The sequence below is a fragment of the Phyllostomus discolor genome, chromosome 3 (assembly GCF_004126475.2).
Source record: "Phyllostomus discolor isolate MPI-MPIP mPhyDis1 chromosome 3, mPhyDis1.pri.v3, whole genome shotgun sequence".
In the NCBI taxonomy this organism is placed as follows: Eukaryota; Metazoa; Chordata; class Mammalia; order Chiroptera; family Phyllostomidae; genus Phyllostomus; species Phyllostomus discolor.
Genome location: NC_040905.2, coordinates 52,994,250 through 53,021,194, shown reverse-complemented (window position 1 = coordinate 53,021,194; position 26,945 = coordinate 52,994,250). Strand labels below are relative to the sequence as shown.

General features: G+C 36.9%; 1 protein-coding gene across 3 annotated transcripts in view; it reads left to right on the top strand.

Annotated features, from left to right (window-relative positions):
• The first annotated feature begins 1,620 nt into the window (after positions 1-1,620).
• EDIL3 (EGF like repeats and discoidin domains 3) overlaps positions 1,621-26,945 on the top strand; it is a 397,987-nt gene continuing 372,662 nt past the window's right edge. The window contains exon 1 of one of the 3 annotated variants that reach the window (XM_028525846.1): positions 1,621-2,270. In XM_028525846.1, coding sequence (XP_028381647.1) covers positions 2,204-2,270 — 67 coding nt within the window. In that variant the 5' untranslated portion in view covers positions 1,621-2,203. The remainder of the gene's footprint in view (positions 2,271-26,945) is intronic. The other 2 variants (XM_036020498.1, XM_028525854.2) reach the window with 2 other exon arrangements.

The window sequence follows — 26,945 nt, the reverse complement described above, 5'->3', positions numbered from 1 at the left end:
TAAAACTTGTTTGCTACAGTTCTGGACAGTGATGCCTTATTCTAACACCAGTGGCTTTGAGTATGAAAATAGATACTAAATAAATAATTCTTTCTCTTTCTCTTAGCAAAGTCATTTTTAAAACCCTTTTTTCCCCACCCAGTTCCTAAAGTGGGTGAAAAAGGTGAAAGGATTGAGACCTACAGATTGGTAGTTACAAAGCAGTCATGGGGATGCAAAGTACAGCATAGAAAATATAGTCAATAATACTGTAATTATGTATGTGCCAGTTGGGTGCTGGAGATACCAGGAGGAACACTTTGTAAAGTGCATGTGATTGTCTAACTAATATGCTGTATATCTGAAATCAATATAAATAATATTAAATGCAAGCTGTAATAGAAAACATTAGAAAATTAAAAAATTTTTTAGAAAAAAAAACTACTCTTTCACACTCCCAACAAACAGGAGATCAGAACAAACCTTGTTTTGAATAATTTTTGTTGATGTTGTTTTTTTGTTTGCCTGTGGCATAATACCTTAACTCTTCCATAGCAATATAAAGTATTACTTTCCTATCAGCCTTGCATCCTTGATCCCACCCCAAACTCGAAAAGGAAGGTGAAAATTGAAATTTAAGTAACTCAAGGAGGCAAAAGGAGATGAAGTTGCATGGCCAAACATCTTGTTATCCTGTTCTTAGTACATTCTCCTTTCACGTTGTGCCTTCAAGAATGTATTCTTCAATTTTCCCGTGTCTTTGTTTCTGTCCTTCTTTCTACTACCCTCTCTATAAGCAGGGTGGGGGAACCCATGAGTTTCATTTTGGTACCTGCAACTGCTGGGATTGATTCCATGTACACTAAGCAATCATTCTAACAGGAAAGAGAAGAGAGCAAGCACTATTGTAAGCCATGGGCTATATTTTGGTTCAACCACTTTCACTGCAAAAACCAGTCCGTTTATATTGCTTTTGGTGGGTAGCAGGGTAATTTGATCCACTTTAGTGATGCTTCAGGAATCTCTTATTGCCTTCTGTTTTCTTGCACTGTCCCCAAATTCGCCGCAGTATTTCTCATTTGAAACAGATGTCCTGCTTAACAAGACACATCTCTCCTATTTGCTTGCCCTAAGCCTTCATCTTTTCGCCCCTGGGAAGAGATGAGCCCACAACCCTCTGTTCCAGCCCCAGAGCTAACAAAAGTGCAGACAGAAGTAGAGCAGCCCTGTCTTGTATGATTACAGTCTCGCTGCTGAGCAGGTTGCATTTCCCGAGAATCCAGGACAACTCACTTTGCAGGGTTCTGTCTCTTTTGCAGTTTCGTGCCCCAAGAGCCACTTTTCAAAATCTCTTAACTTCTTTTCCTGGCTGTATTGGGAACTGGGCTTCAGGGGAATTCTTAACGTAGTTCATCATAACGTCAACGCTGGAAACCAAGGGAATCTCAGACAATAAGCGTCTCTGGCGTGTGTGGAAAAGGTACAAGCAACGTAGGAATGTAGGAACTTCAGAGGCAGTAGCAGGTGCCAGGGTGTGGCTGCAGTTGTCTCCCCTTTCTCTTCCAGCAGAAGGAGCCACCTGAGAGAGAGAGAGAGAGAGAGAGAGAGAGAGAGAGAGAGAGAGAGAGAGAAGAGGGGAAGACTGAGGGAGGGGGAGACTGAGGGAGGGAATAAGAGGGAGGACAGGGGGCGGGTAGCGCCTGGGGAACGCGCCTAGGAGGCTCAGGCTCAGACGCACGCCTCCTCTGTTTGTACACAGTGCGCTCCCGGCTGGTGGCTCGCTCGCTCCCCACCAGCTCACGCTTCATTGTTCTCCAAGTCAGAAGCCCCGCAGCCACACGGCTAGAGCGGCACTAGCACCGCCAGCTGAGCGCACAGTGTCCGCCTGCGCGGGTGACCCAGACCGCTCGGGAGCCCGCGCCCCACCCCGCCCGCGGCGCTCAGTCGGGACCCACCCGCAGCGGAGGCTGAGCAGGCAGCTCCCCAAAGCTCGCCCACCTCTTTGCGCTAGAACGCAGGCAAAAGGAGAAGAGAAATTCCTCTCTTTGGTCACCCACTCTCTCTCGCCCTCTCCAAGAATTTGTTTAAGGAAACGCTTCGGCAAGAAGACATCTTCCTGAATTCACTGTCAGGGGCAGGGTTGCCGGTGACCTGCGGTGCTACCTCCGCGACACTCCGGGTTACGATCCCTGATTAGCTGGAGTCAAGTCCGGGAGAAGGGATCATGAAGAGCTCGGTGGCCGCTTGGCTGTTGGTCCTGCTCAGCCTCGGTGTCCCCCACTTTTGCAAAGGTGAGGCAGCAAGGGCCGGGCCGCTGGGTACGGGACACTGGAAAGTCCTCTGAGAAACGCTGTGCCTGGGGCTGGCGTGGAGGCGGTCCCCCGGGCTGGCCAGAGGTGTTGAGCACCGCTGGCGGGCGGCGCGGAGGAGGCGTCCAGAACGGGGCTCCGCGGAAAAGTGCTCGCAAAGTCAGAGAGAGTGAACGGGGTTGAGCGGGTGGTACCGAGGTGAGAGTGAGGAAAGACGGGAAAAGAGAGGAGGCGGGAGGGAACGGCTCTCTTCAGCACCAGGGATTCCACGGCTTACTTGGCCATCGGGTGGCCGTGACTGCTTGTACCCTTCCAAGGCAATGCTTGTAAAGCCCCCTAGGATCACCGATCCCCGGGCTGGTATTTCCTGGGGGCCAGCTGGGGAAGCGAGGGTACGCGGGGTTGGAGGGCGTCATCTAGTTAAAACAGGATGAGGCTGGAGAGCTGCAGGACCACAGCTGCCTCTGGGGTGCGGCGCTTCGCTGCGGGGCTGGGCGGAGCAGTTTGCAAACCCAAACCTAACGCTGGGAGTTTGGGCAGAGGGTGAGATGGAGAATGGTCTGACCAGTCACTTCGGCTTTCTTCCGCCTCTCCATCCAAGAAGGCAGCGTCGTGGATTACCCCAGAATCGGCCTCTTCTCTAATCCTAGGGGCCTCGAGCTTTGCTCATTACTCCCTTCCGTGCAAGCTCAACTCTTGAAAACAGAAAATCTTTCGGTATAACCCTCGCGCCCACACCTAAGAGCAGAAAAGTTGTAAAAGCTGGTCTGGTGGTGCTTTCCATGACTTGTGTGAAATAAACCATACTGTTTAGAAAAAAAAAAAAAAAAAAAGAGGACTTCGACGAACCTCCTGCTGAGTTGTATAGATAGATGACTTCCAGGTCCTTTGCGAGGAGTGGCTTTTCATTGCAAGCCCTGGCCGTGGTCCGGTCTCTGCGCCCGTGGAGGCTGAAGTTGGCAGGGGAAAAGGGCAGGGGGAGCGACAGGGGCTCTGGGAAGGCCGCGAGAGGGGGGTTTGCGTCCCTTCTGCACTCACAGATGCCGGTGGCCCCTTCTAAGGGGCTCCTCAGGCTGCTTCACAGAGAGAGCCGAGCGCACTGTATACAGGGTTTAAAATTCCGTGCCTCTAAAAATGGATAGTTGGATTAAAAATGTGTTGACTAGAATCCATTTGAGGTTAGATACTGCATGAATATTCTGCACCATCCATCCATTTGTTTCACAGGAAAATTGTGTACTCTTGGACTACACTCTTCGCCCCGGAAGCCCGGCGTTTCTGGCCACACGCCTTCGCTGCCCTGCCAGTAGTGATCTGTGTGGCCTTTCCTTTCCTCGCCTGCCAGTCTCCCCCAGAATGAGGGTGTTATCCCCAGCATGTGTGTAGGGGTGTGCTTCTCCAGGGCTTACAAAGTGCCCTTCCAGTGATCAGGCAGAGGCAGCCACTCCACTGAAGGTTACAGAACGGTAATGGCTCTGTAGTTGCTCTGCCAGGTCCCCCCAGCGATAATGCTCCCACCACCGATATTTTTCCTTTCTCTTATTTCCCGAAGGAATTTCATTTGCACTTTGATCCCTTAGCTGGAAGGGGAAGGGGAAGAACTGCAGACACTTCTCTCCTCCGCCCTCCCCTGCCTCCGTTCACGAAAACACACACACTGCCCCACACCTACACCATGACACTGCCACCATCTGTCCCGCTCCGAGGAGGGCGGCAGGGGTGGAAGAGATGGAGCTTTTAGTGTGTGTGGCTGCTATATCCTTGCTTGGTCTGGCTACTGTAGCCTGGGTCGCGATGAGTCCCAGCTCGCTGCAGCCGGAAGCTCTGCCTCCGAAGGATAACCACGCTTAGGGCACAGCTTACTCCTCCAGACAAACCTACCATAGTAAGGTTGCCTGGCCTTCCCATTCAGGCTCCTAGACAATGCTCGGGCAGCTGTGTACTCCATATTCTTCTAGCTTTCTCCTGTTTCAGCCAGCCTGTGGTGAGAGGGAAAGAGGGCTTTAAGAAGAAATACCATTTTCCATGCGCAATTTATGTTAAACTTGCACCTTTCTACTTTATTCTCCCTCAGCCCTGCAGAAGGCACAATGCAGCTTGCATGACAGCTCCAAACAATTAAACTTTGAGCAAAGTTATTGAAGCCAGTGTTAACACCTAGAATTTCTCTGTACCCGCACCCTTCCCTCTCCACACATATAATTTGTCCAATGCATGCATGCCTTTTGGAAATTGGAGTTCCCCTGTGTGGGTTGTAATTTTTGTGCATTAATGCATGGGATTTGATAAGGACATGTAATTCCTTTTATTAGTCATTTTTATTTTAAAATTAAACCAATGGATCAGTCAGACTGAATATTTTATTAACTCTTAAATTATTCATCGTTATGGGCTGCTCTAAAAAATCCAATAACATGCATACAGTTGCAGCAAGCACGTGACATCTTATGCAATCTGTCCCTCTGCCTGCAGTTTGTGCCTGAAGTCTTTAAGCAAATGGCACTGTCTAAAAATGTCTAGACATGTCCTAAATACTATGAATCACTGCCATTTTCATTTTTTAAATCAATGGGGTTTTTTTAGTTAATTGGACATGAACTGGCGATAACAACACTATGCTTCTATGATTATTATAGGAATATTTATGCTGAAATAACAGTTGTTTATGTTTTAAAAATTATACATTAGTTTCTTTATTATCTGTTTTACACAATCATTATTTTTATACTTTAAAAACAAGTGCTAACTTCACATTCTTGGTGAAACATTTAAAAATAATTTTGAGATGTTGAATTAAAAGTAATAATTAAGGAAAAATAAAGTATGCTGCTATGACTGTTTGACACTAATGCAAAATCTTGGCCATGTCTCACAGTGTCATGGTGCTACACACATTTTTTCCCCTTCTGGTCATGAATATTTTTCCTAATCATTCTTGAAATATTTCCTTAGAATTGAATGCATTTTTTACATTTAGATGATTTTGAGAAAACATTTATAATAACACAAATTAATAGTTAAGAAGTTGAAATGGTCTTGAAGTAACAAAGATCTTCAAAACCAAGTAAATGTATACCGCTTCTAAACTCTTCTCTAAATTAAAACTCTGTTGCATTTTGCTCAGATATCTTAAGACCATTATTCATTAAAACATGTGTTCAGGATTAGGGTATTTTTAATAAATTGTTAATAAAATTTACTTTTATTGCTAGACACATATGATATTTCCTTCCTGCAACATTATAGCAGTATAAGTAAAAATATGAAGTATACATGACTACAATAAAATAGTTTGGCTACTCATAGCCATTACAAAATGGTTGACACCTCAAGACTCTAAATTTATAGCCCAAAGTCCTAATTTCACTGATATTAATTAAGATAAAAGTTTTAATTAGATTATTTATTTTTAAAACTTTTTATCTTTTTACAGGATTTTGAATAATGGGATAGACTATATATATTCTCATTTGTGTACAGTTTAAAAGCTTGCTAGAATACCTTAAGCCCAAGAAACTAATTCTGATTATTTACCATTTACCGAACACACTTGTAGGTGCAATAATGCTGAGTCTAATTTATGAGGTAATGGGTTCATTATGTTCTTGCCAAAATAAACAAGCAAAAAGAACACAAAAAACAATGCAGGCTTCAAAACTCAGTTCAAGTCAGAATAAATCAGAGTAAGTAGGTACTGAGAAACAAATAGCAAACTTTGAAAATATATAACTAATGGTATGGCTTCTCTCAGGTCTAATAAATTTGCTCTTTATATGGTTGAATTTATTCCCTAAGTAGTTTGCAAACAGACATTTTTTGGGAGGAAAAAAGTAGAAGGTCAAAGCCAAGCCATTCCTATTATTTCATTCTATTCTGTGTTTTAATGAAGATGCTTAGCATGGTTTCATTTTAATTTTTGTTTCTAAAATCAATGCTCATGTAATGACTTTACTATCTGTTGGTTAATCAAAGCAAACATGTATGTATATACAAAGAGTTGACTGGTTGCACATATGGGCTATTGACAGTTTTCTCATAGTTATGTGATAATGTTAGAAATTAAGTACTATAAATACTTAAACTGAATGAATTACCACTTAATTGTCACTTAAAACACCTTTAAAGAGTCTTATTTGAAAGGGTTGTAGAAAGGAAAAGGAGACTGGAATCAACTCTGCCCTTTCCAGCAGGTGTCAGGATAATCAGTGGAGATCTTTTAAAGGAAAGATGAAAAAAATAAAAGAAGTGAACTTGTAAATGCTAATCTGCAAATCCACATAAAGTGAATTTCTACTCAGTATGGAACTGATATTATTAGTTAGTCTTCAGTGATCCCCTGGAAAAGTGAGGACCCACTGTGTGTTCCGTGGGATTTTAACATGGGAGCAATGTTGCTCTCACTGCCACAAACAAGTGCATGTGTAGGCTGAACCAGAGTTTCTCAGGGGTCTCTGGAGTTCTTTCAAAGCAAATGCATACAGAGCATGAGGTGCTTGCAGTAAAACAATTATTGAAATGTTTGGCATGCTTTTAAGCTTATTCTACATACCAATAGTCTGTTTTATAAAGAGAAATTCTATGATAATGATTTACATGAATGTATGTACATGGACCAACTACATGTTTATATATGCCTATAGGGCTGGTAAGAGATGACTGCATATCCTTTTCTGTCATGATAGTAAAGTGTATGTTTTCTAGAGTTTGCAAGTTTCTAAATAACTCATGCCCACAAAAGAGATTAAATGACATATTAAAGCTTTAAAGCTTATCAAAACCTTATTAATCCTTACTAATCCTTATGTATGTGTCTATTGTGTATCAAGCTGTTGGTGACTTGACATCATTTATTTGTTTCTAATTGATTCTTACCTCAGAACCTTTCCTTGCAAAGTACTTCTGGCATCTGCTCGGATAGCCTTTAAAACCAGGTAACAGATCCACCATGACTCTATTTCTACAGAAGTTCCTCTCAGGCTTTTATACAGTTGCTGACATCCTGTTAAACAGTTCCTCTCAGGCTGTATCCAGTGGCATCCCTTCTGTCAGAATCCTCCTAAAATAATAACTCCTTATCCATCTTCTTCCTTTCTCTCCCACCATACATACCCCTAACCTTCCCTGGCTTAATAGCATCGAGGGCATAGCATTTACTATAAAATTCTAAAAAAAGGTTGTAAATCCCCTAGACTCGATTTGTGATTTATTTTATTTTGAATAAAAAAGAAAAGATGACAATGTGAAGCCTCTACTACTAAATCCGGAAGTTTAAAACATAAACAGAAATAAATTGGAATCTGAATTATGGAGCAACTCAGGATTTTACACCTTGATTTGATCTCAGTAACCTGCCTAAATCTATCAGCTGGGCAAATATTTATGTCCACTCTACTTGTAGCCAAGTGTCTCCTTGCTTTGCCTATATATAGCGCATAGCTGAGAACCTAGAGAAAACATCAAAAACTTCTGAGCACCTAAAATAGTTACTACATTCAAGCCTTAGATCATATAGAAAATCTATTACTCTTGTTTTTTTTTTAAGCTCCTGGCTCTCTTTAAATTAGATCCAGAAAATGAAGGGAATATGAAGTGAAAGGTCAGTCTTAATCAGAGCAATAAAATATGGCAGCTATTAGACAAAGAGGAGACTGAAAAAAAAAGTATATGCAAACACAGTGAGAGCTTACAGGGTGAAAACTGGCTAAATTTAAAGGATGAAAGGCATCTCCATGTGAGAACGTATTATAGCAATTGGTGCCAATATTGGTCTTGCATTCTGGACACAGACTCTCTGCAGTGTGTTCCATATTTTGCGGTACAAAGGCAGTAAAATGTATGCATCATTGAGGAGATTTTGTCAAAAATGTGTAAGCTTGAAAACCTGCTTAATGGCGAAGGAAACAGAACTCAGAAGAATTTACCTGTTTGAAAACTTTGTTTTCCCATCATACCAGAGAAAATGTTGTTGTATATGTTTTTATTCATTTTCCCCTTCAGTAATGAATGAAGGCTTTGCAAAACATATTACTCAACTTTGTGGAGAAGTAGTCCTCAGAATGCAGATAAAATATCCCACAATTATTTGGTTATATTTTGGGAAAAAAACTACTGTTGTTTTGTTTTTAAGTGTGCATTGATATATTGATAGTAACAGAGTTAGATTTGTTCAACAAAATATTTAATAGTGCATCAAGCAGAATGGGGGGATTTATGTACAAGAATTTAAGTGAGGGCTTTTTAAACACGAAAGCACTTTTGAATGCGATTGTTACTATGGAGGAAGATTTACTGTATACCTTAGCTTTACTTTTTCTATGTTCTAAAACAGGTCTGTATCAAACTGATTGATCACTTTAAATAATTTAATATAGTATAATGGTGCCTAAAAGGGAAGACCAAGGTTTTAATCTCTTGTTAGATGATATTGTGCTTGATTTGAAAGAAATCTCTAAATAGGGTTAGGTCACCATGCATTCATTAAGGTTTATGCTTAGTATTTGATAAAGTCATTTATTTTGGGAATGCAAAACAATCCTCTTAAATCTCCTCTTGTACTGAGTTCAGAATAAACATTTGTTTCACTGATACCCGATTATATGATGACAGCCAAGGTAAAATGGGCTCATGACTTTTAAGCAGAAAAGGCTAGAACAGCCAAATGAACACTGGAGGATATTTGCATTTGACATAAGTTGACAAATCTCTCCTGGTAATGGCCAGCAGTCTCCCACCTATGAGTCTTCTGTCTTGTGCTCACATCTCTGATGACCTTCTGTCTTCACATTTTTCTCTCCAAATATGTACTGAACTCCAATTTTATCCACATTATTTTTCCTGTCTGTTTATTCACTTTTTTCTTTCTATTGTTTAATTTTTGTATTGTAAACACAAGCTTTTTTGAAATGTTGTCCAGGGACAAACAAAAAGCACATTCCCATTCAAAAATGCTTTAATATTTATATGCCAAGCTCTTGCTTCATGTTTTGTGCTCCCTACAGAACCAGAGCTTAGAACAGTGCCAAGCAAAACAAACACGACAAGTGAACAACAGCAAAACCCAAAAGAGACACTCTATGTATTGAAATGGAGTTATCCCCCTACTCCAAATCAGTGTTCCTTACAAATACACACTCATTTTAAATTTTTTTTTGCTTTTTTACAATCTGTGTCGTAGACGAACCTACATTGGAAATACCACTCAATGCTCCTGCAAGAGCTTGTTTAGTAATATACTGTTAATGTGCAGGCATTATTATGTTTGTGATGCATCGTCAATGAAAAGAAAAGCTACCTGTAACTGATAGATTAATTTATTAGATACAAGGTTCTGACATTTCAGCTTTCTTTAATTTTGACCTGGAACAATTTTTCAGGTACTCATGTCTTTTTTTCCTTTCCTCACTTGGGGACTGCCACCGTATCAGTTTAAGTATCTTGCTAGACAAGTTAACAAGGGACATTCATTCTGACATCTTTCTAAGTTAGTCAGTATAATATTTACCGAGTGCACGTTATTTTTGTTCCACCGTTCTACATACCATCTTTGCTTCTCACAACAATTCTGAGAGAAATATTTTTATTATTTATATATGAATGATAAAATGAAGGTGCAGAGATATTAAATAATTTCCTAAGAGAACGTAAATACTAAGTAGCTTGTTAGACTTAGAATCCAGTTTACATGTAATCTTGTTCTTTTAACTACTAGAACATACTTTGTGACATGCCCTGTATATCATGGAGATATTTTGTTAAAGATTTTCTTATTTGTAAAATACATATTATATCTAACTGCTATTTAACTGGTAGACATTTTTGGAAGGGGTAGATTATATTTGTTCTCTTGGGACAATATTTTTAAATTTTTCAAATTTAAGTTAGTAAAGTGTCATACTTTTCACATTCAGAAGTAAAGGTTGGAGTATACTGTGATAAGAAAGAGTTAATGTGTCTTTCAGAATAATGTTACACTGGTAAGAATAGTGAAGCTGGGAGAGAAAAGAGGAGCACTTAAGAAGTAATTCAAAACACATTATCTTCAAAATCTTACTATTCAACTCTATTTCAGCATGATATTTATAATTTGTTTTTGTTTTCTGGGATTCCACTGCTCCTCTGCAGCACTCCATGGTTATTCAATATGATGTGTTAGAGCTTGCTTTCTCTATAATTTTCAAATACATACCGTAGGACAAAGTGATCTTAAAGGTTAATAAGTTTTTTATTTCTGCTAGTTCAATGAAGGTTTTTAATTTGCTTTACATCTCATCCTCATTCAGTTTTATTTCTATGTAATTTATTAAGAAATTTTAGCCAAACAAAAGCACCAAAAAGAATTTCAAACCACATCATCTAGAAAATAATACTTTTGGTTTAATAATTACATGTCCAAAATATGGTTGATTTTTTTAAAAGTAGAATTGGATTGACTTTAATGAAAATTATACCATTTAATATGAGATCACTTTATTAATATCTTCTATATATCTGTACTCTATGTAATAGTTGAGATGGGCCTCCATATGTTTTATTATATTTATTCCCCTAAAATAGTAATAATAAAATAATAGTTAAATTGTCTTAACATTTCCTTTCACTATTCTAGGGAATATAAGCAGAGAAGGCATTCTTAATCTCACTTAACAAATGAGGAACCCAGGGTTGAAAAAGTCATGTGACCTATGATTCAACAGACCTGTAATTCAAGCAACCAATGACAATTTGAACTTCATGGTTCATGTACTGATTCCAACTTATTTTTTACTCTTTTATGTTATAGAACTTTGCTTAAGAGAATCATAGTTGTGTTTTTTTCTCAGTTCTTGGACTCATAAAGCAAGAAGGAGGAGTTGATGTAGTGCTACTTGCTTTTTTGAAAACTATTCTAAACTCTTTCTTAGCCTAACATTAACACTCTCATGCCATCAGCATGTGCATATTAGACTTTGTCATCACGGGAGTTGCTCAGGTAACAGTACTGTATATTCAGTACTTTCCATCTCTTCACAGAATCTTTGGTTTTTCTTCCTCTCCTTGCCTATCATTCATTCCCACTCTTGCCACTGCTCTAATTTTCAGCCCTTATCTCTCTTCTTCCTCACCTGGTCTCTGTGGTTATCCATTTTAAGAGGTATTTGACCATTTATGAATTTCTCATCTGTGGTACATTCACCATTTTTGCTTCAAAAAGTACAAAGTAAGGTAGATTCCAAAGTGCCTTTCCCATTTCTGGAGCTAAAAAAAGTGGAGTACTGTCAAAAGGTAGTAGGATCTACTGGAAATCCTGGTGGAGCTGAAAGCTTGAGTTGGGATCTTTAAGGGAATGAACAATAGAAAGTGGTGGTATGAGGTATAAGATTATGAAGACATTGAAGTAATTCTGCTGTAGCTGCAATTATTGATAACTGTAAATTTGGGAATATGACCGTAAGAGTAATAGTTGAGGGAGGGTGGGTGACGAGATCATTAGAAGAAAAAAGTCAAGGCAAAAATGGCCAGGTTTGGAATCCTAAAAAATTATACCAGGAGAAATGTTGTGGACAAGAACAGTGAACCGGGGATGGAAATCTTCAAGGAAGGAGGGCACATGGTGCAGCAATCACAAGATAACTGTAATAATGGGGTAGAATGGGGGAATCGAGATATATGACATGGAATTTAAACTGTGTGGGAGAGTGAGTGTTCAGAAAATGTCACTGAGGAGCAAGAGAGACTTGTGCCCCATTTCAGGTCTAGAAGCTATGAGAGAAAAAAACACATTCACTTAAGAGGGCTGCAGGGTAAACAGCTACTCAAAGGAGGCTGAATTCCTTCAGAGCAGGAGCACATATACGGTTACAGAAATCATGCTCTTTCACAGTCTTCATCCTACAGCTTTTAACACATTGAGTTCATTATAGTAACTAGGACTAACACATTTAAGCACATAAAATGTGTTTTCATATACAGCAGCTCTCTTAAACCACATAGCTACCTGAGGGGTTATCATTTTCTCCACAGACAGATAAGGATAAAGACTGAGAATGGAATATGTGATCCACTCTCCAAAAAAACTAGGTCTTACGGACACAAGTCCAGGACTCGACTCTAGCACAGCTACACAGCAGAGCCCGAACCATGAGGAGATCCCTTCCACATTTAAAGCTCAGTCGGAGGATAGGAAGATTTCTGCAGTTGTGCCCTGACCTACTTTGTCCACTTCAGATGGGCCTCTATGTATTTTGAGGTCTGCATAGTTTAGGTTACTGGAATGTCAGTGTCTCCTTGGTGGCCTTAATTAATAGTTGGCCATGTTTGGATAACTTGTGTAAATGGTTCTTACTGGAAAACAAACTTATTAGTAGGGGGATATTTTTTCAGTTGTAACATACTCATAATTGTGCAACCTATTACACAAAGAATTCTTTTTCTTCAAATTTACATGTTTCAAATACTTGTAAAACATGATGTTCCTTCTTCAGTGTCTTACATGCTAAAGTCACACATATTTTTTCCTTTAATCTGTCCTTGTAAGCCTTTCCTTTCAACATTTTAGTTGTTTCATTTGGAATCTGTCCAAATAGCCTACATAATTATTCAAGAGGTTTGCCAAAAATGCAACAAAGAATTCCAGGTATGCATTTCCCTAAAGTAATGCCACACACATTAGTCTGTACCTTTTTATTTTGGAAATGCGTTATTAATTTTTAATCTATCACTTTGCTAATTCCTATTTTCTATCAGAACACCTTTTTCCAAATAATACTATTATGTCTTTTTATGTGCTTTTATTTTGCTTTTGCCTTCACTGGAATTTTACTTTAATTTTTATTCTCTGTTTAGTATAATGGTTGTTACTATTATATGATATATACTCTGACCACAGAATCTCAGAAACCAAGCTCTATTTCCTGCAAATTATATTAATATGCTATTTATTGACATTTTTGTATCAGGTATATATCTGCTTGATAATAATGCAATTCACTCATTCCTATTCTTAGCTTTTTAACCTATGTCTTTATGTATTTATTGTCTTCTTGAAGCTATTATCTATATCTGTTTTTCTATTTCTACATCTATTTCTAATTATCTCCTTCTGTATCTTGCCATTTTCTGCCCTGAGCTCCTTTCTAGGTTGAAAGTGCACAGCGCCACAGAATCAAATTTCCTGACCCCCTTCTCCAAGTAATGGTGCTTCAACACACACATGCACACACATCATATGCCCTTTATTCTCTATAACTTTACTGTTTTAAAAAAATTATAGTGTTTTTTCAAAAGTCATAGTAATATGACCACTTTTGTATTAACTTTTTCCTGTTTCCAATGCATCCTGTTTCCAATGTATTGTAAGCTCCACATGGGCAGAACGGACACCTATTTTATTTCTTAACATGTATTCAACTTCAAACATGGTGCTATGCACATAGTAGGTACTCAGTTGATACCTGTTGACTGATTTATGCATGCATCAGTGAATAGGAAACATGAATGGAAACAACTATGAGGGAACATAAATCTTTCTCTGGTTAAAAATGTGTTCCTTTGATAGATCCATTAACTTATTTAATACCTTCTTATCTACTTGATGCACTGGTGCACTGACATGTGATTTATGGCACAAGTGATACACGTTTAGAAAGCAATAAATACTTTAATAGTGGCAAACTCTAAGAACCGACTGGATAAATGACCTAATCGCTTCCATAGCTGTCTAATTTATAAACACTTCAAAGCAAGGTTCAGGTTTTACCTTAAATTAACAAATCCAACAAAATTGTTGTAATTGTATATGAAACACAGTAAGCTTTAGACTGTCATCTTATTATCAATGGTTGACAACAAAAATATGTGCAACACACTCAAAGCACTTAGTCTTTTTAATTGGCACGTGAAGGACCTGCAGGTAGCACTTTGATCAGCGATTTCCCCAATGCCTTTGTGATCAATTCTGTGAACAGCACCAGCGATAACTTGCCTCCAACCATAACTTCTTCCCCACATCCCACCGTGCTGTCACACTTGCTGAATCCAGACGTGCTTGGCAGAAGGGAAAAGACAGCCCCTGGGAATCGTGTCTGCTCAGGAGCCTCTGAAGCAGCGCTGTCCAGAGATGTTTGTGTAATGACGGTGTTTATGTCACGACAAACTACTGTTCATTTCCCTTTGAGCAACTATACTTCTACCTTTCTTAAATGCCTCAGTGGCTCTAAAACAATTTGTATGCTTGTGACCCCAGTAATTATGTGATTTTTACCCCTAGCCTAAAAACTCTGAAAACTGCATGTCATTATAAAAAAGGTAGATAGAGCAAAGAATTGTGTAGAGTAAAAATTGTAAAATCAACTGATTTTCCACTTTTTATGTGCTAGGAAAGAACCTTTGGCAATTTATTCTGAGGGGCAGTTAATTTCTTATCCTTGTTTTAAAGCTTTAATTACTTTTGAATCTATAAGTATACACTCAATGAAGAAAAGTTATGATGGTAACATTTTGGTGTCTCTATTTAGAGATGTGTTTGAATAAATAAATAGCTCAAAGTAACATTTTCACCATAATATGGATCATACCACATAGTTGTATAATTATTTACTCAACAACTTTTTAATGAGCAGAGTTAAATGACAAAGGCTATTCTGGGTGTTGGAATTATAGCAGCAAACATAACAGACTTAAGTTCTTGTTCATGGAGAGCTCACAGTCTAATGAAGGGGAACAGAAAATAAACAAAGGGAATTGGTAGGGATTCCCTACACTGAGAGGGTAGGGATTTCAGGAGTGTACTGAATTTTTATGTAGGGTGCTCAGAAGGTAAAGGCTCACAGTTCAAAAAAATTAAGGAAGTGAGGTATATGTTGTATGTTGTCTCAAGTTTTATTTGTCTTTATATTGTATTTATTATGTTTGTTATACAGCATTAAAGTGAATTTATTTTGCAAAATAAATTCATATTTTTCTTTACAATGTGCTTTCAGCATCCCATTTGAGTGCATATGGATTGTCATTTGTTTATCCCACCAAATGGTTAGCTATGTGTCCCAACACAAGTGACATCAAATGTCAGGAAATGAGGCAGGTATCAAATACTAAGTTCTGTGATATAGCTGCCTCAGTTCAGAGACGTATGGCGGTGCTTCTCTGTTAGTGTGACAGTAGCACATAGTTCTAATTATTCTAAATTTGTAATGTATTTGTGCCATCATGTATAATTATTTAGAAATATATCTGAATATGGTTGCTAATATTTCAGTTGGGAAGTTGCATCTATTTTCATAAATGATACTTTGAACTATCCTTATTAGTCTTGGTATTGAGGAAATTCTAGATGTGCATCAGTAACTGGGAAACCCTGTTTCCTGGAACACTTTAAATATCATAAGAGCTTTCTCTTTTATGAAAGTCGAAATAACTCACCTAGTAAGCAGTCTGATCTCTTTGTTGGGTACTTTTCTGACTACTACTTCTAAGATCTTCCTTAATTAATAGAGTACTCGTTTGTTAACTATTTTTCATTTTTGATAATTTATAATTTATGACACAATAGGATACTTTAAGAATATCTTCTAATTTATTAGCATATATTACATACAGAATTAAAATGTTTGTGAAGAGTTTTATATTTATATAGAACAAAACATATTACAGTAATCTATATACAATGTGATAATTACAAAGTAAAAAAGTAAACAGAAAACAAGATAAAACTCCTAGGCTCAGGAGTCAGGGTTTTCAGCTTTAACAGATGACTAACCTCAGTTTTAGAAAAAATAAAAAACAAAATGGGGATGATAATAATAGAACCTGACTTCTAGTGTTATTGCAGAGATTAAATACAAGTTAAGTGCTTAGAACAATGTCTGTGCCCAAGATGAGCTATTATAATTATTCAAAGGTATAACCCATGTAATATGCTTCCAGATCCTGGCACAATATAAACCCTCAATAAATGTTAGGTATCTTTTTTCCAGTTGTGACTGTGGCTATTACTATAAAGAAGACAGTTAGTTACCTTGGGACACATTCCAAAGGAGAATGATATAAGGAGAGGATGGCAACCCGGGTCAGTTTGACAAATTGGCTGATCAACAGAGCTTAGCAATTCTTGAATTTCTGTTAAATATGTTTTGATTATGTTCTGCTTTAATTTTTTTTTAAATTTTGGGATATTTGACTGCCTTAGTCCATTAGGGCTATAATAACAAAAGATGTCATAAAGTGGGTGGATTATAAAGAAAAACAGGATTTTATTTTTCATAGTTTTAGGAAATTCACGATCAGTGCACTGGCTGCTTCATTGTCCAGTGAGAGCCTGCTTGCTTTGTCCTCATGTGGTTGACTAGGCAAGGGAGCTCACTGAGGCTTCTAATCTCATTTGTGAGGCCACCAGCCTCCTGACCTAATCAACTTCCAAAGGCTCACCTCCAAAACCCATCACATTGAGGATTAGATTTCAACATATGAATGGAGATGGGCATAAGTCTATAGAATTGTCTTTTTTCAATTACATGTTTGTTTATTTGTTTTCAGAATAACAGTGATATCTTGGCCATATAGGCTATAGTCATTATTTTTCAGTCTGGTAAGAATTGCTTTTCTTAATTAAGTGCCCTTTGCATTTCATAGCAATACTTTGTCCTGTATTATAAGTAAGTTCCATGAACTAGAGCAAAAAATAATTAATTATTCTTAATTTCTTCTGGAACCTTTGGTCCACATCCTTGAAGGAATTCTTCATGAAGTCTCTAATGGCTTCTTTCTCACTGGTCCTGTGCAGGTGGAGAAGCTCCTGGAGGGTTTCCATGGGGAAACTGTGCCTCTGTCCCATCTGCCAGTCATAGTGGGCACTGGCCTTTTGTACTTCAGCTGAGTTCTTGATTTGGGCCAAGGCCAAGACTGAGTTCTCCATGCAGGGAAGAATCCCAGTGTTGATGTCATTGACATAGGTGAGCACCAGGGTTTCTAGATCTTCACAGGGAAAAGAGATACTTATATTATTTGTAGAGAAAGAGGGCATACTCTGAACTAAGTAGTTCTGAGAATGTTAATTTAACAATACATTACCTGAGCTTTTTTAGTACTCTGCATAGTGTTCAAGTGGTCCCGATAAGTTTTTGTTTTCAAGAAATTGTGTTACCAAGAAGCTAGTTCTTTCTTTCTTTGCAAAAAGAGAGTGTTCAAAGGAGAAACCTCAAGATACATGTGATTATCCTCATGCCATCATTTTTCTACTGAGAAATGAGGAAATAGTTAAAGTTATGCATATTCATTTGATTAAACTGCTATAGGCCTTTTGCTTGTTTACTCTTCCCTTTCTTTCCCTCTTCTCAGGTTTCCTTTCCCTTCAGAATTCCCTTTCTCTTCCACTTCATTGTGTAAAACTGGTATGAGTGTAAGGAAGTCCATTGACCTTAACACCTCCTGAAAGTGCTTTAGTCTTGGGATAGTGAAAGACATAGTAACAGAAATGTGTCACTTGCATGAAGTTGAGATTCTGTTCATCATCATGCCAGGCAGGCTTCTTCTGGTGAATGGGTGAGTCCAGAGATAAAGCATGTCTTTATTGGAAAGAATTTCTGCATACAACAATGGGGCACATTGAAATTTTGATGACTTTGATACAGTGTCTTGCTTCAGCTTCAATGAATTTTCCAGGTAGTCATCTGCTGTGATGTGTTACTCATCTACTTCCAGGCATAGGTAGAAATCTCTCAGAGTCCACACTAAGTCTGGACAGAAACTCAGAAAGCCAGCTTCATCTTTAACTCTATCAAGATCAGGTGAGAACAGTGTCCTGGCCTGTGGTAAACATCACTGACGATGATAATGACAGAAGCAATGTTCACTTGTATTAACTGCTCTTACTGTGGTTAGCTACTTCTCTAGCACTTTCTTTTCTTCTTAGCAACATCTTCCAGAGAATTTCTAAACTCATATTCATTCTTGGCTGCTTCTAACAATGTTGTCATCTTCAGCATGGAGAGTCATGAGCCATGTGACATTGCTCATTCTCCTCTGATAACTACCATGCCAGTTTCTGATTTTATCCTCTTTCTTTTTTAAATAATTTTACTTTTTGTTGTGTTATTTCCACTACCATTTATCCCCCTTATACCTTTTTCCAATGGTACCCACCCTCCTCCCCTTCCCACAATCACCACACTGTTGTCAGTGTCTCAGAGTTCTTTTTTTTTTTTTTTTTTTTGCTTGATGATGGCACTCCCATGACACCCCTCAGAGCTGGCAGCCTATTTCCTATGAGTCTGTCTCTATTTTGTATATTAGCTCAGTTTGTTCACTAGATTCCACATATGGGTGGAATCATATAGTATTTTATTTAATAGAATGTTTTTCAATATCTCCTAACTCACCAGGAGGTCCTTGCTTTTTGTGTGTATTCTTCCCACCTAGTTGCACTTAATCTCTACTCTGAATATAGACAATAAGTTGTGTCCTTATTTATTTATAACCTGTTACAGAAACTCCTAAACTATTTTAAGTTATTTTTATTTTACATTTTGGCTCAGAGGTCTCAATTGTAAATACTGTATGTAAGGAAGGTGACAGCATGAAAGCTTTTGTTAATCTGCTTATTCATGACTGGTTTTGTCTGTGGTCAGTATTTAGTATTCAGAAAACTCTACTATCTCTTCTTGCCTTTAAGCAGTTCAAAATTCTTTACATATTTTATATCAAAAGATAGATAAAAATTAAGTTACAATAAATCTATTTGCATTTTAAAGAAGTGACTATTACTATCACTCACTCCCTTTCCCCTGCTTCAGGAAAAACAAACAAAACAAAAAGACTTTCCATTAAGACAAGACATTTTGGTTAAACACAAGATATAGATACATACATGCATTTTTAAGGATTAGAGTAAAGCTACATGTTTTCCTACAGAATGAATCAACTGGTTTAGACGAATTGAGAAATAGACAATGATTCAAGTTAGAAGACTGCTAGATCAATTTGAGTATTACATGGCTGTCTTCCTAAAGGAACATTGTAACACACAGATTTGAGATTATCTCCCTAGAACATCAGCTGATGATCTTAATTGCATCTACCAAGTCCCTTTTGCCATAAAACGTAACATATTTAATGGGCCTAACACCAAGGGATAAGGTTCACAGGACCGGAATGTGCTGGTTATTTCTAGACACAGTCTCATGTAGATGTAGGTTTGTGTAACCCTTCATTCGTGTTTGCACTGTGGACTAGTTTAGGTATCAAAAGACTTAATCTTGGCTCTAACAAGAAGTTGCCTTGCGACTTTGCGCAAACTCCCATCTCTGAGCCTTAGTTTCTTTTTTTGGCAAAAATAAAGATAATAACCTCTACAATATTTGTTTTATTGTAATAATCACAATAAAACTGAAGCAATATATAGGGAATGGTTTTGAAACTAAAAAATGTCATATAGATTGTCTGTTTTGGCCGTAGCTTCAAATTTTTGTGTTGTTTTCCATACCTTTGTAGAATCACCTGGTATTGGATGGAAGTCATGAGAATTCCCAATTTTTACATGATATTCCATGTGTTTGTATCTTTGTATGCTTTACTACACATATTCAGGTGCCATGAAAACTTTTTACTGCAATTATTTGGAAAAGGAACAAAAGCACAATTAAGAAATGATAACAAAGCTGATACGTAGGTAAGTTACTGCATTGTGAGAACTTAACTGGTGATGACCAGGCTGTAGACAGCTCTCACATGTGAAAATGGGCATGTTCACACCTGATGTCCCACTGTGCCCATGATTCTATTTGCCCTTTATAACCCTAAACTGATATTTAGAATCACTGGCTTAGAAAATTCTTTTTCGGTTCATGCAGATGTAGAAAGTTAAGAAGTTAAATTATTCTTTTACTTTCACTGACAAAATTGCCACCTCTAGAACAGTCGGGGTCATCTTTCCTACTATATTCCCTACAACTCAAAACTTCAACTTTTAGTCCCAGTGCAAGTCCACAAAATGAGAATAATATGAATTTTTTAAAATATAGTAGCAGAGACACTATTTTAAATGTTTTAACTAGTATTATTGAATTATTTCTAGAGAAGTATGTTTTACTTTTTTTCTGTAAAGTTCAATTTCAAAATTATTTATGGGCCACAATTTGTTTTTGAATTAGCAATTTCTTGGTATCTCTATAAAAAAATTTAGCTTAGATTCCAACACTAAACTACAATCACATCATTAGGATTTTTCTTTTCAGAAACTGTAATGTAAATGTATTTGCAAGTCTCTAATTCTTTTTCATAAAGAAAAATATTTAAATAAATTACAGGAATAAATATCTTAATCAAATGACATCTTTTGTTAGTAATAGAATTCATATGGTGATTGCTTTAAAATAAAATGACTTTGGAAATCATATATATAAATAAAACAAAAATAGAAGCAAAACTGTTGCTAAAAATAACTTCTGCATGTTCTTTGGGAAGTGGCATAGATCAATTTGAAGGAACATTTCTTGATTTATTCTAAAGGGGTCATTTGTTTTGCTTTGCATTCCCATAATTTGAGAGTGTCTCAAAATATTTAAAATGTTTTTTTGCGATAACAGCTGCATAGTAAGCCAATCTAAGGTTGGAGGCTTCAAATTGCTGATTTAATGTTAATTGGGAATATGTTATAAATTAAATCTATTGACTTTGGAATAATGAGAGATATGAAGAACTCTTCCAGGATTGTTTGTGAAGGCAATTGCTATGAGCAAAGCCTAAAATCTGAGCCCAAGGAGTTGGAGCATACAAACTTTAACAGTGACTTTTCTTGTGCTCATTTACCGTGGTATATGAAGTCTGTGTGGAAAAAGTCCAGCCATCATTAATATAACAAGAATAGTTTACTTAACCTTGATGTAATCTGGCAGCCCAGCAGAGTGGACTGCAATGTATATGTATGAACAATGATGACTTGACTGTACGAGTCAGTGGGGTTGGTAGATGCACTTGAGTGAGCACATGTACTGTGTGGCCATTGCATTCAAAATGACTGAGTGAGAAGAGCAAAAAATCTGCGTCAAATTTTGCATTAAACTTGAACATTCCTCACTATTCAGATGATTCAGAAGGCTGAAGCTATGGGCAAGTGGTGATTGGCAGCTTCATCTTGACAACATGCCCGCTCATGCAGCATGTCTTCTACAGAGATTTTTTATGAAAGTCAAATCACCCAGGTGACTCAGCCCCCTAACAGCCCAGATTTGGTACCTGGAGACTTCTGGCTTTTCCCAAAACTAAAAACACCTTTCTTTGAAAGGGAAGAGATTTCAGACCATCAATGATATTAAGGAAAATATGATGGGGCAGTTTATGGCGATTGGAGGAACTGTGTGAGGTCCCAAGCTGCCAACTTTGAAGGGGACTGAGGTGTCATTGTCCTGTGTACAATGTTTCTTGTATCTTGTATTTTCTTCTAAATGTCTTTATTTTTCATATTATATTGCTGGATACATTCTGGATAGACCTTGTATCGATCTGAAAGTATGAATTTTAATATGTAACTGCATTATAGAAAACAATATTTAGGTAATTTGGCCATATTAAGAATGCAAACCATCACTTCACAACATTTAATAGATAGAACAAAATCATACTCATACAATGTGGCCAATGTTTCAACCAACATTGAATCAACCAATGTTTTTATGATTCAAGAAATTGTAAGAAGACATGGACTATAAGAAAGATAGAATTTAGCAATTTAGAGCTTATTCAGATGGATCAATCATTCCCTGACTCCCAAAAAAGAAAATTATAGCAAAATGAATTGATGAATAATTTGGGTGCACTTCAAGAACTTAAACACTGTTGTTTCTTTTGTTGGAGTGATAACATAGGTGCGTAGTGAAGCAAAAAGATACTGCTATGTTCTTTCAAAGCTGATAATCCAGAAATTAAAATGAAAACCACTTCAGGAAATCTGTTAATACATGTTTATAATTAAATCTTGGTTCCTTTGGCATTACTGCTCATTTGGGAATTTGGTTTATATTCATTCTACACTATATTTATTTTGTAATATATCTATATAAGCCTGGTATCCTAGAGTGTTGCTACTCAGACTGTATCTGTGAAATAATATACAGAAAACTTTTGTGTAATTGATGTATTTGATTGCCAGGTTAGGTTACTAGACTATTAGGTTGAGATGGTCAATATAATTGGTTCTTTGGTTTATGAAAATCACTGATATATCTGCAATGACAAAATGGCACTATAAATTTATAGAGGCATATTGATATACAACGCACACACAATTTCAAATGTTTAGTTCAATGAGTTAAGTTGTATATACTCATGTAATCACAATCTAAAACAAGATATAGAACATTTCCATGATCCTAAACAATTCTCCCACATTATTTCTGTTAGATCCCATCCCTATCTCTCCTCTCTCCAACATTTGCTTCTGATTTCTATCATCAGAGATTAATTTTGTGTGTGTGGGGGGGGTTGCACTTCTTGTCCTTATGATAGTCTGCGAGTGTGCATGTATGTGTGTGGACTTTAGTCTATGCTTTAGTCATGTAGTCAGTATAATGGGTTTGAGTTTTGTATTTATCCTTGTTATTGCACTTATCTTGAGTACATTCCTTTATTCCTCAATAGTGTTTCATATACCATAATTTGTTTGTCTGTTCTCTAGTTGATGCATAATTGTTGTTTCTAATTATTCTATTTGGAAAAAAACATAATATAAAAATCTTATAGAAAAATTTTAATAGATATATAATCTCATTTCTTAGGTAAATACCTAGGAATAGAATTTCTGAATCATAAGTAGATATATGTTAACCTGATAAAACCTACTACTCCCCAAATCTGCAAAATGATTGCATGATTTTGCTTTCCCATCAACTATGTTTGAGAGACTCAATTGTTTCATATCCTCTAAAAATTAGTCATTATTAATATTTTCATGGTAGCTATTATACTTGTTATGAAATGGCATCTCACTGAATTTTTAATTTGTTTTTCCCAATGAGTACGAAGGTGGAGGACATTGGAATGTTTGGGTATGTTAAAGTGGATTAGTAGGGATTTTGTGTATATCCTTCATACAAGTACTTTGCTGGATACATATTGCAGATATTTTTCTTAGTCTGTGGCTTAATATTCTTCTTCTTAATGGTGCCTTTTGATGGTGTCAAATTTTGGTGAAGTGCATTTTATTGGTATTTTTTCTTTTACAGTGTTTTGATATATTAAAAAAGTATTTTTCAGCCCAGTATCACAACTATACTGTCTTTTGTTTCCTTCGAAGACTCTCATATTTCCTTGGCTTTTACATTTAGGTTTATGATCGTTCTTATAATTAATTTCTGTATGTATCACAAGGTTCAGGTTGAGATTTATTTTTCCCACAATGTGAATCAGTCATTTCAGCATCATTTTTTTGAAAGACAGCAACTGACTTGGTGCCTCAGTTGTATCTGTTCCACATCTTTGATATTTTTTATCTGTACACTAACACCAATGTGTCTTGATTACTTTAGCTTTAACATAAGTAATGTAATTATTATAAATCTATCCTATCTATACCTTTTGTGTTTTTAATTAAATTTTAGAATTCTCAAATCCTTCAGAAAAGTGTGCTGGGGTTTTGATTACAATTGTGTTAAATTCACAGGCCACTCTGACAGAAATGACCGTGCTCACAGTGCTGTATCTTTCCAAAGATTGACATATCTGTCTATTTATGTTTCTGTATCAGTACATATTTAACAATAAGTATAAATTCCTTTTACTTTTGTATGGTTGCATAAAATGTAAAGCATTTCTAAATTGATTATCTTATTACTCATACTTTACCATGTTTCAAAACAGGAACTAAGGTAAATATAAAAAGTGGAGATCATTCATCAACTTAGTATGCTTCACAGTGCTTATAAAAGCCCTTTGCACATAACATGTACCTGATAGAAAACTTGAATTCTAAAAACCTTGTATTAATAGTTTTACAATGTGATAGTACTGTTAGAAAAAATCAGCATTTCATATAATGAAGTTTTAAAAACTAAAATCTATAAAAACTGCAAGTTTTCAGAAAAAATAAACAGATTACTAGCATTGGATCAATTGAAATCTGAAATAATAAAACTTAAGACACTGGCAATAGTTAACAGAGTCAGAGAAGTTTAGAACACCTCTGATCATTGTATTCTCCTAAAAGAAAAGATTGTACTTCAGCTGCTTTGGATAGATTGATCGATTCTTCTATTTATAAAGATATTGCTAGTTTCAGTTATTCCTAGCTTTTCACAGAATAGTCAGGCTCACAAGACAGGAAGACATTATACAGAGGCTTTATTTTGCTTTAATGCTTAAAGAGTATGTGTGTGTGTGTGGTGATGACTGTCCCAGAAAGGTGTTCTCACCAGAAAGCTTTTGTTTTGACTAAATCTCTTCTGGTTCGCACCTGAACCAAGTCCAAACTAATGAGATTTTCTTTTAAACTGGTTAAGCAAAACCTATAGATTGTCTTTTGTATTACTACTTGTGTTGACAGAATTGGCTGAGGAAAGTGGGCCAAAGCTATAGTGGGAGGCAAGATATATCCTTTTGAGCTATTCATTGCTGGTGCTTTTCCAGTACATTGAAATCTATGTACTGTGTTAATGCAGTGCCTACAACACTTTAGGAAAAATATTTTAGAAGAATCTTGCTGTATAACTCTGTGCTACTCCCACAGTATATTATTTTTGCTGTTTTACAAGAAAATTAAACACTAGATTGGGTTACTGGGAAAGGGACTGCATGCATGTTGCTGGAGAGGCCAGTGTTGGCAGTATGTTTATATTCACTTCCTCCTCCCATGATGTAGATGAACCATGCATGATTACAGTGAAATGAAACAAAAATCTTCTAAAGGACCACTTTTTGCCATGCCAATCTGATAAGATTTCTCAACCCTATACCAAGCTCTACCTTGAAATTTGCTTAGGTCTCTATTCCTTTCAGTGTTTACTAGGTTTTCATTGAGATACCTAATTACTATTCTGGAGGTTATAACCTACACAAGTGATGACATTATTTATTTCTTCTTTACAGATCTAATAGGAAGTGATGATAAAGGGCATTCAATTTATCTACTCATTTTACATTAGGAGATGTTTCTGGGGGCAGTGAATTTATTCCCAGGCTCAAACACCTTGGCCTTTAATTTGTCAAACTTCAGTCTTTAAGTGAATTAGCTGGGTTCTGACTGAATTAATTGAATTCAGAGAAGGCTGTACAAATAGCTGTCCCTGTATTTTCTCACACAATTCTGTAAGGTCCAAAATGTTGGAAAGCAATTAGATTTTGAATTAGTTATCCTTACAACATCTGCTCTTTGACCTCATAAAATCTCTACTTTCCCTTTCTATTAATTTTTCTGTTGCCTTCGCTTACTTTTCTATTCAGCTATCAGTTTTCCCCTTACGGTAACCTCTGTCTTGTGACTCTCCAATTTCTCTAATCAATTGACCTTGAGCTTCTTCAACTTGGTAGTAGTCATTCAGGTTCACCCAGTAGTAATAGTTTTAGTCTTTCAGTTCTAGAAACATGGTTTCGTCAGTGCACTGAAAACTGTTTCATCTCCTAGGTGTAAACTCTTAGGGCTATATAATTTAGGGAACTATTATTTCAGAACATACATTTTTAGTAATTATTGCTGAGGATACAGACAGAAACACGAGACCTCTGATCATTTCATTTGCTCTGTTGATCTTGGAATTAGAGGAGAGACCTTATTGGAACCATTTGAATGTGTAGTGGTCAGACATGAAAATGGTCTGACGACAACAGGAACACACCTGCCTGCATCCTGAGCTACAGTCCTTATTCTCCCGGCAGTGGCCAGTGCTTGGATGGGCGATCACAGGGTTAGCCTCTGTCTCTCAGGTTTGGGCACCCAAACTGTTTACAAACTTCTTTTCCCCTAGCCTGTTTACCCACTGAAGCACTTCTGACTGACATATTCTGTCTTTGGATATCATAATTCATTCCATTAATTGCAAGTCAACTCTTGCTGCCCTGAAAAGCCCATCTTTTTCTATCTGTTGAGATTTTATAATTTAACCATCAGCTGGAAATTTTATTTCTCAGATTGCCAAATTCTTAGGGAATTCCTGACCTGTTTAAAATTGTAATCTCAGTATGCATGAGCTATACTACTAGAGGGCAATAGTGATGAGATTTGTCTTGGGTTTGTTATTTATTTCAGAAATAAAGTGGCATATTTTAGAAATGCAATTTTTACTTTTATGTTTAGTGATTAACAATATGTTATGATAAATCATTTGTCTAATTAAATACTTATCTGACTAAATTTTGGGCAAAAGTTGGGTACTAGAGAGGATATTTATCCAAACATTTGCTGTGCTGCCTATAGCTGCCTTGCATACTTTCTGATAATGCTATAGAGGCAGACAGGGTGGTGATGTTTTAGTCAATCAAATGGTTGATTTAAAAAAGTATTTTTCATATTTAATCACCTATGAAACAATAGCTATAAAAATAAATATTAATTTGTGGAGGGTCAAGCAACAATAACAATAAAATTGCACTTTTTAATAAGCAACTCCAAATTCCCATAACTACATGAGTATTCTCCTTCAAAGTAATTGCCCCAAGTTTATTCCTTTTTTAAAATCATGATAGCATGATTGTTCAGTTGGT